This window comes from Oncorhynchus kisutch, linkage group LG26 (assembly GCF_002021735.2).
Source record: "Oncorhynchus kisutch isolate 150728-3 linkage group LG26, Okis_V2, whole genome shotgun sequence".
Classification (NCBI taxonomy): Eukaryota; Metazoa; Chordata; class Actinopteri; order Salmoniformes; family Salmonidae; genus Oncorhynchus; species Oncorhynchus kisutch.
The window spans coordinates 25,256,550-25,269,584 of record NC_034199.2 but is presented as its reverse complement, the minus strand read 5'-3'; the positions used below and the strand labels follow the sequence as shown (position 1 = coordinate 25,269,584).

Sequence of the window (13,035 nt, the reverse complement as noted above, 5' to 3'; positions counted from 1 at the left end):
ATGTTTTGTGAACTGCGCTCCATAGCTTAATGAGATGCACTGTCTGTCCCCACCCTGAGCGTTGATGATCGATAATGCAGATGATTATTTTCATTAATTTAACTTTATTTAAGTCGGTTAAGAACAAAATCTTATTTACAATGACAGCCTACCAAAAGGCCTCCTGTGGGGACGGGGATTAAAAATACAAAATAAACAAAAAAATATAGAACATAAACACACATCACGACAAGAGACACCACAACACTACCTAAGACAACAACATGGCATTGTAGCAACACAACATGGCAACAACATGGTAGCAACACAACATGGAAGCAACATGGTAGCAACACAACATGACAACAACATGGTAGCAACACAACATGACAACAACATGGTAGCAACACAACATGACAACAACATGGTAGCAACACAACATGACAACAACATGGTAGCAACACAACATGACAACAACATGGTAGCAACACAACATGACAACAACATGGTAGCAACACAACATGACAACAACATGGTAGCAACACAACATGGCAACAACATGGTAGCAACACAACATGACAACAACATGGTAGCAACACAACATGACAAAAACATGGTAGCAACACAACATGACAACAACATGGTAGCAACACAACATGACAACAACATGGTAGCAACACAACATGACAACAACATGGTAGCAACACAACATGGCAACAACATGGTAGCAACACAACATGACAACAACATGGTAGCAACACAACATGACAACAACATGGTAGCAACACAACATGACAAAAACATGGTAGCAACGCAACATGGCAGCAGCACAACATCGTAGCAGCACGTAGGGTATAATTGACCAGTTTCTCGCAGTTATTTATTCTTTGAAAAGGTAACCTAGTTCCCGCTATTCAACCCTAGTTCCCAAGCATCCCCCTCCCCCAAAAAAGAGAGACGTGATCAATGTAATCAAGGTGTGAAATAAAATCTCATTTTGGGAACTAGGGTTGAATAGATTTTCAAAGACAATCTCATTTTGGGCTCTGTTGTGGTCAATTTGTAGTGTATCATTTATCATTTTGTTCCGGCCCCCCAACCATCCACTCCGACAGAAATCTAGTTGCCTACCCCTGCCCTACAGCATCCCTAACACATTTAAACAAGGCCCTGTAACTAAGAAACTCAGTTTTACACATATCCACCTTACATTGACTAGGAACAAATACACGAAGCCATGCTCATATGATATGACTAAGAGCAAGTTATCCTGTGTGTTTAACTAACATGTAAATTACGTGTGTGTCCCTCAGGCTGTACGGTTGGAGGCCCTACACAGGTTCTCAGTGCTGTGGCACCTGACCAGGGACATCCAGTCAAACCGGACCATGTCTCTGAACCGCTCATTTGACCGGTGAGTACAGAGCTGAAGTGCGGTCAGTGGTTTACTACAACATCACTCTTTACTACTACCTTCCTTTTCCTCAGATTGCGGAGATGGGATGTGTATCTATCTCCTTATCTCTCTCTCCTCTCTCTCTCTCTCTCTGGTCACCATTTAAGATTGTGCGTGTGTCTCTAAGCTCTCTATGACTGACTGTGTATCTCTGTCCCAGGTCTCTGTGTGTGGTGGTGGACTGTCTGAACAGCCCAGATGGTTCTGTGAGTGCTGCAGCCCAGTGCTGGCTGGTCAGGGCTCTCTCCCTGCAGGATGTGGTCCGCATCCTGGAGCCTGTTCTGCTGCTGCTGCTCCACCCCTCCACCCAGCGCTGCACCATCCAGAGTGTCAAACAGAACCTCACCGCAGGTATGTGTGTGTTTTGATGGGTGAAGTGGAGATTGTTGGAGTGTTTAGGGATGTTGCTCTCCTAGTGTGTTTGTTTGTGTGTGTGTTTTGATATGCTCAGAAATATCTTTCTCTCTGTAGGTATTCTGAAAGATTTAAAGAGCAGAATTCGAAGCACTGCCAACAGTTACACGAACGCCATAACAACCAGTACCCAAACAGATGAAGGTACACTGGGTCACATGATCCTGGTGGACCGGGAGGCCCTGTGGGGGGAGCTAGAGCATGACCCGGAGACAACCAAACCACCGGCCGACTCCACGGGGGTGTCTCGCAGCAATAGCGAAGCTACAGAGGAAGAAGACGAACCGGAGGAAGTGGAGGAGGAGGAGAGTGTACACACCGAGTCGAGCGGCGTCCAGGTCTCCACTGAGAACTCTAGCTCTGGCTCCGCCCCTTACGGTAGTAGTGTAGAAGAAGGAAGCATGGTCAACGGCCTGAGGAGGATGGAATCGGAACACACGCAGGCGTCAGATTCGCTGTCGAGCGAGGAGGAGGAGGACTTGGAGCTTGAAGCCATGGCTCGGTCACGTCTCCTCAAACAGGAGCGTGAGAAGCGGGAAGCCATCGACTCTATGTTCCGCCATGTTCTGCTGTACTCTGTGGCCGGCGGCTGGCCCCGTCTGCTCCACGGCCTGGCCCTGCTGGACAGCCTGTTGAGGAGCAGTGCCCAGCAGCCACTAGTGAATGCCCTCTCCTCCACCTCCCTGGACACCAGCTCAGCTGCACACCTCAATCTGGTCTCCAACCTGCTCCAGCGCCACCAGCAGGCCCAGGACGGAAGAGGCTTCTACGGACGCCTACTCTCGCCCTCCAGTCCCCTCTCCCTGCTCATCGAGCTGATGGTGTCCCTGTGCCTGAAGTTCCTGCGCTCCCACTACCCATCTTACCTCACTCTGGACCCCAGGGAGCTGCAGGGGAACAGAGAGGTCCAGGTGAAGAGCGTGGGGGTGCTGACCCGCCTGGTGACCCAGCTGGGGATTGTGGCGCGGGGCCAGGGAGACACCTCCACGCAAGGGGAGGCTGGCGTCAGCCCAGAGCCCATCTGTAAGCTGCTGGCCAGGTGTAAGGTGCAGCAGTACGCCCTCCTCACCCTCTCAGCCTCCATGTACATTAGCCAGAGAGGAACGGAGAAGGGCTCTGCCATGGGGGGTGTAGATCTGTTAGATGAACAGGTAGGTCTGTCTGAGGAGAGTCTGGTGAATCTGGGAGGGGCAGGGGGACAAGAGCAGTACCCCTTACAGATGGAGCTGCTCAAGCTCCTACAGGCCCTCATCGTCCTGGAGTACCACGTGTGGCCAGGGGAGTCTGGTTCGACCCTGCACTCCGATGAGCCCCGTGACTCCCCTGCCCCCTCAGCACTAGCACGGGAATGGCAGACAGCGGTTCTGTTCCAACAGTCCATCAAGGCAGCTCAGTACGTCCAAACCCAGCCCATCACAGCCCAGGGGATGTTTGTGTCTGCTGCAGCCCGGGCTTTACAGCCGCAGTACGGCTATGCCATGCACCCCCACTGGGTGGCGCTGCTTTGCTCGTCTCTGCCCTACCTGGGGCGCTCGCTGGGCATCATCGTGGCTCCTCTCATCACTCAGATGTGCAGGAACCTGGATGAGCTGGTCAAACAGTACGACGGGGGGAAGGCTACACAGAGTCTGATTGGCAGGAAGGAGAACATCACTCCTGATTATCCTCTCACCCTACTGGAGGGACTGACCACACTCACTCACCACTGTCTACTGGACAACAAGAAGGTGAGGCACACTCACACATATCCATGCAGTCTGCTGATTTGGCTACATGTAGGTGGATCACTGTGCCACACACTTAGACACACAGAGGTGAATGCAGAAAACTTTAAAATGTTTCTCTCCCGCCCTCTCAGTCCCTGGTGGCTTGTGACCCTGCAGACGTCCGGAATGCCCGCAACGCTGTGATTGAGGAGCTGCCGCACATGCTCAGTAGCATGGCTCTGCTGTGGGGTGTGGTCAAGAGGGAGGAGTCCCAGAGTAGGGGCTCAGACTATTCCCAGACCGCCAGACACACCTCTACTTCTGTCTACTTCAGGAGCTCCAAGGTATGTATGTGTGTGTGTTCGAGTGTGTGTGCATTCTTATGGACACTAGTGCTATGATGTGTTTTGCATGTGTATTTGTGTGTCACTCTCTGATGGTACTACTCATTGTGTGTGTGTGTGTGTGTATAGACCCTGAGACAGCGTGTGTTGGAATTTCTGACTCCTCTGACGGGGCAGTACGGGGTGCAGCTAATGGCCTCAGTGGGAGCTGTGTGGAGCAGCCGGAGGAACAGGAGGAGACACACCAAAAACAAAGTGAGTGCTTTAAAACATCATTATTTATTTAGCAATAAGCGGGTGGGACATGTAGGCTACACACACACACACGCACTACATGGCTAAAAGTATGTGGACACCTGCTCATCAAACATCGCATTCCAAAATCATGGGTATTAATATGGAGTTGGTCACCGCTTTGCCGCTATAACAGCCTTCACTCTTCTGGGAAGGCTTTCCACTAGATGTTGGAACATTGCTGTGGAGACTTGCTTCAATTCAGCCACAAGAGCATTGGTGAGGTCGGTCACTGATGTTGGGCGATTAGGCCTGGCTCGCAATCTGCGTTCCAATTCATCCCAAAGATGTTCGATGGGGTTGAGGTCAGGGCTCTGTGCAGGCCAGTCAAGTTCTTCCACACCGATCTCGACAAACCATTTCTGTATGGACTTTGCTTTGTGCACAGGGGCATTGTCATGCTGAAACAGGAAAGGGCCTTCCCCAAAATGTTGCCACAAAGTTGGAAGCACAGAATTGTCTAGAGTGTAATTGGATTTTGTAGCGTTAAGATTTCCCTTCACTGGAACTAAGGGGTCTAGCCTGAACCAAGAAAAAACGCCCTAGACCATTATTCCTCCACCAAACTTTACAGTTGGCACAATGCATTCAGGAAGGTAGAGTTGCCCTGGATCCGCCAAACCCACATTCTTCCGTTTGCCACATGGTGAAGCGTGATTCATCACTCAGAGAATGCTTTTCCCCTGCTCCAGAGTCCACTGGCGGCAAGCTGACTCTTGGCATTGTACATGATGATCTTAGGCTTGTGTGCGGCTGCTCGGCCATGGAAACCCATTTAATTAAGCTCCCACCGAACAGTTCTTGTGCTGACGTTACTTCCAGTGGCAGTTTGGAACTTGGTAGTGAGTGTTGCAACTGACGACAGACCATTTTTACCCGCTTCAGCACTCGGCGGTCCCGTTCTGTGAGCTTGAGTGGACTTCTCAGCAGAGCCGTTGTTGCTCAAAGGCATTTCCACTTCACAATAACAATACTTACAGTTGACCAGGTCAGCTCTAGTAGTAGAGCAGAAATTGAACGAACTGACTTGTTGGAAAGGTTGCATCCTTTGACGGCGTTACATTGAAATTCACTGAGCTTTTCAGTAAGGCCATTCTACTGTCAATGTTTCTATTTGGAGATTGCATGGCTGTGTGCTCGATTTGAAATGTCAGAATCCACTAATTTGAAGGGGTGTCCACATATTTTTGAATATATAGTGTACCTTCCATCACACACCCCTGTTTACATGACAACAAGAAGGTGACACACAAAGTCATTCCTCTCCCTCTCTCTTTCTCCCCCCCCTCTCTATCTCAATCTAGATCTTACCTGTGGCCAGTGAGTCTCGTCTGACCATCGTGGATCTGGTGAAGTCCCTGGGCACTCTCAGTACAGAACATATCCTGCAAATGGTCAAAGAGGTGGTGAAAAAACCCCACCAGATCAAACGAGACCAGGTACACACACATACACCTAAACATTTGACTGTTTAACCAAATCAAATCAAATCAAATGTATTTATATAGCCCTTCGTACATCAGCTGATATCTCAAAGTGCTGTACAGAAACCCAGCCTAAAACCCCAAACAGCAAGCAATGCAGGTGTAGAAGCACGGTGGCTAGGAAAAACTCCCTAGAAAGGCCAATACCTAGGAAGAAACCTAGAGAGGAACCAGGCTATGTGGGGTGGCCAGTCCTCTTCTGGCTGTGCCGGGTGGAGATTATAACAGAACATGGTCAAGATGTTCAATGTTCATAAATGACCAGCATGGTCGAATAATAATAAGGCAGAACAGTTGAAACTAGAGCAGCAGCACAGTCAGGTGGAAGTTGAAACTGGAGCAGTTAACCCAGAGATAAATGACACGGTGGTAATGTGAAGGTCATAGTTGATGCAAGTCCCTTTTTGTTTCCTTCCTCTGTGTGGCAGAAGTCCACCCTGGTAGACATCCCCATGCTACAGTTCAGCTATGCCTACATTCAGAGGTAACAAACTACAACAACAACACAGAGATTCACAGTGTCATGTAGTTAGTAATACACTTTAGTTCTTGCCTATATGTGATAGCATTTAAAAGTGTTTCACCTTCCTCCTCTCCCTGTGTGTGGTAGTATTCCGGCACAGGCGCTCCAGGAGAACATGGCACCCCTCCTCACTCTTCTCAGAGAATCTGTGCAGCTCAACCTGGCCCCGCCCGGACACTTCCTGCTGCTGGGGTGAGTCAGCAACTTCCTCTCTGTCTGACACATGTACTGTTATTTGTTGTCCAATGTCCATAAACCGTTATCAGCAGTGGTGGGAAAAGTACCCAACTGTCATACAACTGTCACACTCAGTAAAATATTACTTGAGTAAAAGTATTTGGTTAAATAAATTCAGCAAAAAAAGAAATGTCCCTTTTTCAGGACCCTGTCTTTCAAAGATAATTCATAAAAATCCAAGTAACTTCACAGATCTTCATAGTAAAGGGTTTAAACACTGTTTCCCATGCTTTTCAATGAACCATAAACAATGAATGAACATGCACCTATGGAACGGTTGTTAAGACACTAACAGCTTACAGACGGTAGGCAATTAAGGTCACAGTTATGAAAACTTAGGACACTAAAGAGGCCTTTCTACTGACTCTGAAAAACACCAAAAGAAAGATGCCCTGGGTCCCTGCTCATCTGTGTGAACGTGCCTTAGGCATGCTTCAAGGAGGCATGAGGACTGCAGATGTGGCCAGGGCAATAAATTGCAATGTCCATACTGTGAGATGCCTAAGACAGGACGGACAGCTCCTTGTCCTCGCAGTGGCAGACCATGTGTAACAACAACTGCACAGGATCGGTACATCCAAACATCACACCTGCGGGACAGGTACAGGATTGCAACAACAACTGCCAGAGTTACAATGGGAACGCACCATCTCTCCATCAGTGCTCAGACTGTCCTCAATAGGCTGAGAGAGGCTGGACTGAGGGCTTGTGGGCCTGTTGTAAGTAGGGTTTCTCACCAGACATCACCGGCAACAACGTTGCCTATGGGCACAAACCCACCATCACTGGACCGGACAGGACTGGCAAAAAGTGCTCTTCACTGACGAGTTGCAGTTTTGTCTCACATGGGGTGATGGTCGGATTCTCGTTTATCGTCGAAGGAATGAGTGTTACACCGAGGCCTGTACTCTGGAGCGGGATCGATTTGGAGGTGGAGGGTCCATCATGGTCTGGGGCGGTGTGTCACAGCATCATCGGACTGAGCTTGTTGTCATTGCAGGCAATCTCAACGCTGTGCATTACAGGGAAGACATCGTCCTCTCTCATGTGGTACCCTTCTTGCAGGCTCATCCTGACATGATCCTCCAGCATGACAATGCCACCAGCCATACTGCTTGTTCTGTGCGTGATTTCCTCCAGTGTTCTGCCATGGCCAGCGAAGAGCCCAGATCTCAATCCCACAGAGCACATCTGGGACCTGTTGGATCGGAGGTTGAGGGCTAGGGCCATTCCCCCCAGAAATGTCCGGGAACTTGCAGGTGCCTTGGTGGACGAGTGGGGTAGAATCTCACAGCATGAACTGGCAAATCTGGTGCAGTCCATGAGAAGGAGGTGCACTGCACTGCAGCTGGTGGCCACACCAGATACTGACTGTTACTTTTGATTTTGACCCCCCCTCCCCTTTGTTCAGGGACACATTATTCCATTTCTGTCACATGTTTGTGGAACTTGTTCAGTTTATGTCTCAGTTGTTGAATCTTGTTATGTTTATACAAATATTTACACATGTTAAGTTTGCTGAAAATAAACGCAGTTGACAGTGAGAGGACGTTTCTTTTTTTGCTGAGTTTATACTTAAGTATCAAATGGAAAAGTAATTGCTAAAATATACTTACTATACTAATATACTTAAGTTAAAGTATAAATCATTTAAAATGTCTTATATTAAGCAAACCAGATGGCACAATTTTTTTAAAGATATTTTTTTACAGATAGCCAGGGGCACACTCAAACACTCAGCCATAATTTACAAACTAAGTATGTGTGTTTAGTGAGTCCGCCAGATCAGAGGCAGTAGGGATGACCAGCGATATTATTTTCGTACATGCGTGAATTTTACAATTTTCCTGTCCTGCTAAGCATTCAAAATGTAACAAATACTTTTGAGTGTCAGGGAAAATGTATGGAGTAAAAAGTACATTATTTTCTTTAGGAATGTAGTGAACTAAAAGTAAATAGTATAGTACAGATACCCATACAAACTACTTAAGTAGTACTTAAGATTATTTTTACAGAAGTACTTTACACCACTGGTTATCAGTCATTCATCTCTGGTCATACTGATTTATTACTATAGATATTGTTCCTAGCATAACACTCCCTGTTGGAAACAATGTTTCTCCTATATGTTTTTACCAAACATAAGTAGAACGTCACACATCTCTCAGATGTGCTTTGGTTTGATACTGTATCATAATCAATAAGATATTATTGCACTCTGGTCTACCAATCTATAATTGTACTGTTATTTTAATTCTCTCCTACCACAGGATCCTCAATGACTTTGTAAACCGGCTCCCCAACCTAGACAATAAGAAGTACACTAGGGATATGCAGGTAAGACATGGGTCACAGTATCACCATCCTGGCTTCAGCCTAATTTTCACCTTTCTCTTCCGCATCATCCGCTAGGTCTCTCCTCACGGATTCAGAAACCCCACTTTGCACACCTGTGCGAAAGGGAGCGGACATTTGATTGAAGTGAAAGGTGTAAATTAGGCTTCAGTGTGAGATTGAAAGGGTACAGCGTGAGATGCATGATGATGGTGGTAATGATGTTGATGCCATGTAGGAGGTGACCCAGAAGATCCTAGAGGCTGTGGGCGGGGTGGCGGGGTCATCTCTGGAGCAGACCAGCTGGCTCAGCCGTAACCTGGAGGTCAAGAACCAGCCTCAGGTGTGTCCTGAGACAGAGGAGCCATCCGACGAGCTGGACCTGGACCTCTATGGTAACCATGGATACCACACACCCACTCACCTGTAGACATCCCTGGTTTCTATCAAGTACAGACTCAAGTCTAGTTTACACCTTGGGGTCTGATAGGTCCGCACTAAAGAAATGATGCAATATCAAATGTCCACTCCTGTCTCTATATGTCCACACTTTTCCAAGAAGGTGCGGACTGGAGCGGACATTCAATTGACCTTCGATTGAAGCAGAAGATTAGGATTCAAACTGGCTCAGAGATGCTCACATCCTAAAGCCTCAGGGCATGACACTCCTCTGTAACCGTGGCAACCAAACCCTGACCCGCTTATGCACGTTCCACATTAGCTGAGAAAGGGCCCACCTCAACCAACCTTTCCTTTCCTCTCTTCTCTCCTCATTTTTTAATTTTTTAATTGAACCTTTTAACCTTTATTCTGTCCTCATCTCTCTTCAGGTCTACATTAGAGTGGACTGAGAGAGTCCACAGACCCATACTGTAACCATGGAAATACAGCACTTCCCCTCTTAGTCCCCCAGTGTAGTGATCGAGGGAGGAAGAAGGACACTTCTTCCAAAAGTGCATTGGGAGAAGTACTTCTCTCCTCTGCTGTTACCATGGCAACCAGACTAGTTCCTCCAGTGACGTAAGAGCACTGCAGCTTCACTGGCATCAGTACTTCATGGGTAGACTCAGGATGTGGTCTAAAGTATGAGATAGAGTTCCTTCCTGATGCCTTGGGTCTGTCCTCAGGGCACTCACTAAAGAAGAAAGTCATAAATATTTATGAGTAACAACACTTCTGTCCCCATCTCCTTCTTTCCCTTTCTCCTCAATTGTCTTCTCTTCTCCAGACTCTGAGGCTCAGGCCAGCACCATGGTCTCTTCCTCAGCCCCTTCTGTGTACAGTGTGCAAGCCCTAGTGCTATTGGCAGAGGTAAGTATGTTTGTGTGCAACTATGGTTTTCACGCCTATGTATGTGTTTCTGTATATGACAGACCCTCCTCCTCTGCAGGTTCTAGCCCCTCTCCTGGACATGGTGTATCGCAGTGATGAGAAGGAGAAAGCGGTTCCTCTCATCTCTCGCCTCATGTACTACGTCTTCCCCTACCTGAAGAACCACAGTGCCTACAACATGCCCAGTTTTGGCGCAGGTGCCCAGCTTCTGAGCAATCTGAGTGGGTACGCCTACACCAAGAGGGCCTGGAGGAAAGAGGCCTTCGAACTCTACATGGACCCCCTCTTCTTCACCATGGACGTCTCCTGCACCCCCCAGTAAGATTGGATTTGTGTGTACATTACATGTACATTACATGTAAATATTGACATATTTATCATCAGATAAAATGTCAAAAGAAATTGACTGTTTGACCTCCTGACCTGTTTTCTATAGCTGGAGGTCTATCATCGACCACCTGCTGACCCATGAGAAGACCATGTTCAAAGACCTCATGAGTAAGTAGAGCCACCCAACCCTGTGTGTGTGTGTTTGTGTGTTTGTACGCACGTGCGTGTTAACTCTGTGTGTGTGTGTTGCAGGCATGCAGAGCAGTTCTCTGAAGCTGTTTCCCAGTGTAGAGCAGAAGCCCATGTTACTGAAGCGTCAGGCCTTTGCTATGTTCAGTGGAGAGTTAGACCAGTACCACCTCTACCTGCCCCTCATCCAAGGTGGGTGTGCTTTTTGTGTATTTAGGCATTTCTTTGTGTGTGTGACTGAATGCTTTGCATGAACATTGCTGCTGTGTGTCTGAGTGTGTAGAGAATGTGAGTGTGTGTGTGAAATGTTATAAGGTCAATATGATTAGGGATGGGCATTTTAAATGATTTCAGTATTCTAATATCTTTATTTTTTCAGATTTCCGGACAGTCCAAATACATGTACAATTTTGTTAACTTGGCAAAAATAAATCAATTAAGACTTGCTCGTGCAACTCGATAGAGCCGGTTTGCTGTGCTCTGCTTGTTTCAGCAGAAGGGTAGGGCGAGAGAGGAGCAGGGGCCAGTGTGTGTGACAGCAGAGATCTGTATATAATGACGAGATGCTCATGCTCGTTGTCCCAAAGGTGGGCGACCAAGCTTAGGTCCAAAATAAGCCCATAGAAACGCATTGGGCTTATTTTGGACAGATTTCAGCGGGTGTGTTCCAAACCGACTTGCACTAGTTTGACAAACTTGTTGCTGCCATAGATTACCTATCATACCAGCTGGTAGTGCCTGTCTTGACTACATCAAATAGTTGTAAAGAAGCTAGCTACATTAGCCAGCTACACTATATATACACTCAAAAGTATGTGGACACCGCTTCAAATGAATGGATTCGGCTATTTCAGCCACACCCGTTGCTGACAAGTGTATAAAATCAACACACAGCCATGCAATCTCCATAGACAAACATTGGCAGTAGAATGTTCTTACTGAAGAGCTCAGTGACTTTCAACGTGGCACCGTCATAGGATGCAACCTTTCCAAGAAATCAGTTTATCAAATTTCTGCCCTGCTAGAGCTGCCCCCCCCGGTCAACAATAAGTGCTGTTATTGTGAAGTGGAAACATCTTGGAGCAACATCGGCTCAGCCGCGAAGTGGTAGGCCACACAAGCTCACAAAACTGGACCGCTGAAGCGCGTCACACGTAAAAATGGTCTGTCCTCGGTTTTAACATTCACTACAGAGTTCCAAACTGCCTCTGGAAGCAACATTAGCACAAGAACTGTTCATCGGGAGCTTCATTAAATGAGTTTCCATGTCCGAGCAGCTGCACACAAGCCTAAGATCACCATGCGCAATGCCAAGCATCGGCTGGAGTGGTGTAAAGCTTGCCGCCATTGGATTCTGGAGCAGTGGAAACGTGTTCTCTGGAGTGATGAATCACGCTTCACCATCTGGCAGTCCAACGGACAAATCTGTGTTTGGAGGATGCCAGGAGAACGCTACCTGCCCCAATGCATAGTGCCAACTGTAAAGTTTGGTGGAGGAGGAATAATGGTCTGGCACTGTTTTTCATGGTTCGGGCTAGGCCCCTTAGTTCCAGTGAAGGGAAAGCTTAACGCTAAAGCATACAATGACATTCTAGACGATTCTGTGCTTCCAACTTTGTGGCAACAGTTTGGGGAAGGGCCTTTCCTGTTTCAGCTTGACAATGCCCTCATGCACAAAGCGCGGTCCATACAGAAATGGTTTGTCAAGATCGGTGAGGAAGAACTTGACTGGCCTGCACAGAGCCCTGACCTCCACCCCATCGAACACCTTTGGGATGAATTGGCCTAATCGTCCAACATCAGTGCCAGTCCTCACTAATACTCTTGTCAATTTAGTGTATATAAGCTTCTGACCCACGGGAATTGTGATGCAGTGAATTATAAGTGAAATAATCTGTCTGTAAATAATTGTTGGAAGAATTACTTGTGTCATGCACAAAGTAGATGTCCTAACCGATTTGCCAAAACTACAGTTTGTTAACAAGAAATTTGTGGAGTGGTTGAAAAATGAATTTTAATGACTCCAACATAAGTGTATGTAAACTTCCGACTTCAACTGTATGTGAGAATGCTATTCATTGACTACAACTCAAAATTCAACACCATAGTGCCCTCAAAGCTCATCACTATGCTAAGGACCATGGGACTAAGCACCTCCCTCTGAAACTGGATCCTGGATCCTGGACTGGCTGCCCCCAGGTGGTAAGGGTAGGTAACAACACACCACTCTGATCCTCAACACGGGGGCCCCTCAGGGGTGCGTGCTCAGCCCCCTCCTGTACTCCCTGTTCACTCTTGACTGCACGGTCAGGCCTGATCACCAACAACGATGAGACTATGGGAAGGAGGTCAGAGACCTGACTGTGTGGTGCAAGGACAACAACCTCTCCCTCAACGTGATCAAGACAAAGGA

General features: G+C 47.4%; 1 protein-coding gene across 2 annotated transcripts in view; it reads left to right on the top strand.

Moving 5' to 3' along the window:
- Positions 1-13,035, top strand: part of LOC109870828 (protein dopey-2) — a 46,193-nt gene that overhangs the window by 27,979 nt on the left and 5,179 nt on the right. For both annotated transcript variants that reach the window (XM_031805682.1, XM_031805681.1), the window contains exons 18-31: positions 1,293-1,393; positions 1,596-1,786; positions 1,907-3,576; positions 3,708-3,899; positions 4,029-4,154; positions 5,498-5,632; positions 6,106-6,161; positions 6,288-6,392; positions 8,708-8,774; positions 9,010-9,166; positions 10,000-10,082; positions 10,162-10,421; positions 10,540-10,601; positions 10,686-10,814. In XM_031805682.1, the coding sequence (XP_031661542.1) occupies positions 1,293-1,393; positions 1,596-1,786; positions 1,907-3,576; positions 3,708-3,899; positions 4,029-4,154; positions 5,498-5,632; positions 6,106-6,161; positions 6,288-6,392; positions 8,708-8,774; positions 9,010-9,166; positions 10,000-10,082; positions 10,162-10,421; positions 10,540-10,601; positions 10,686-10,814 (3,334 nt within the window). The remainder of the gene's footprint in view (positions 1-1,292; positions 1,394-1,595; positions 1,787-1,906; positions 3,577-3,707; positions 3,900-4,028; positions 4,155-5,497; positions 5,633-6,105; positions 6,162-6,287; positions 6,393-8,707; positions 8,775-9,009; positions 9,167-9,999; positions 10,083-10,161; positions 10,422-10,539; positions 10,602-10,685; positions 10,815-13,035) is intronic.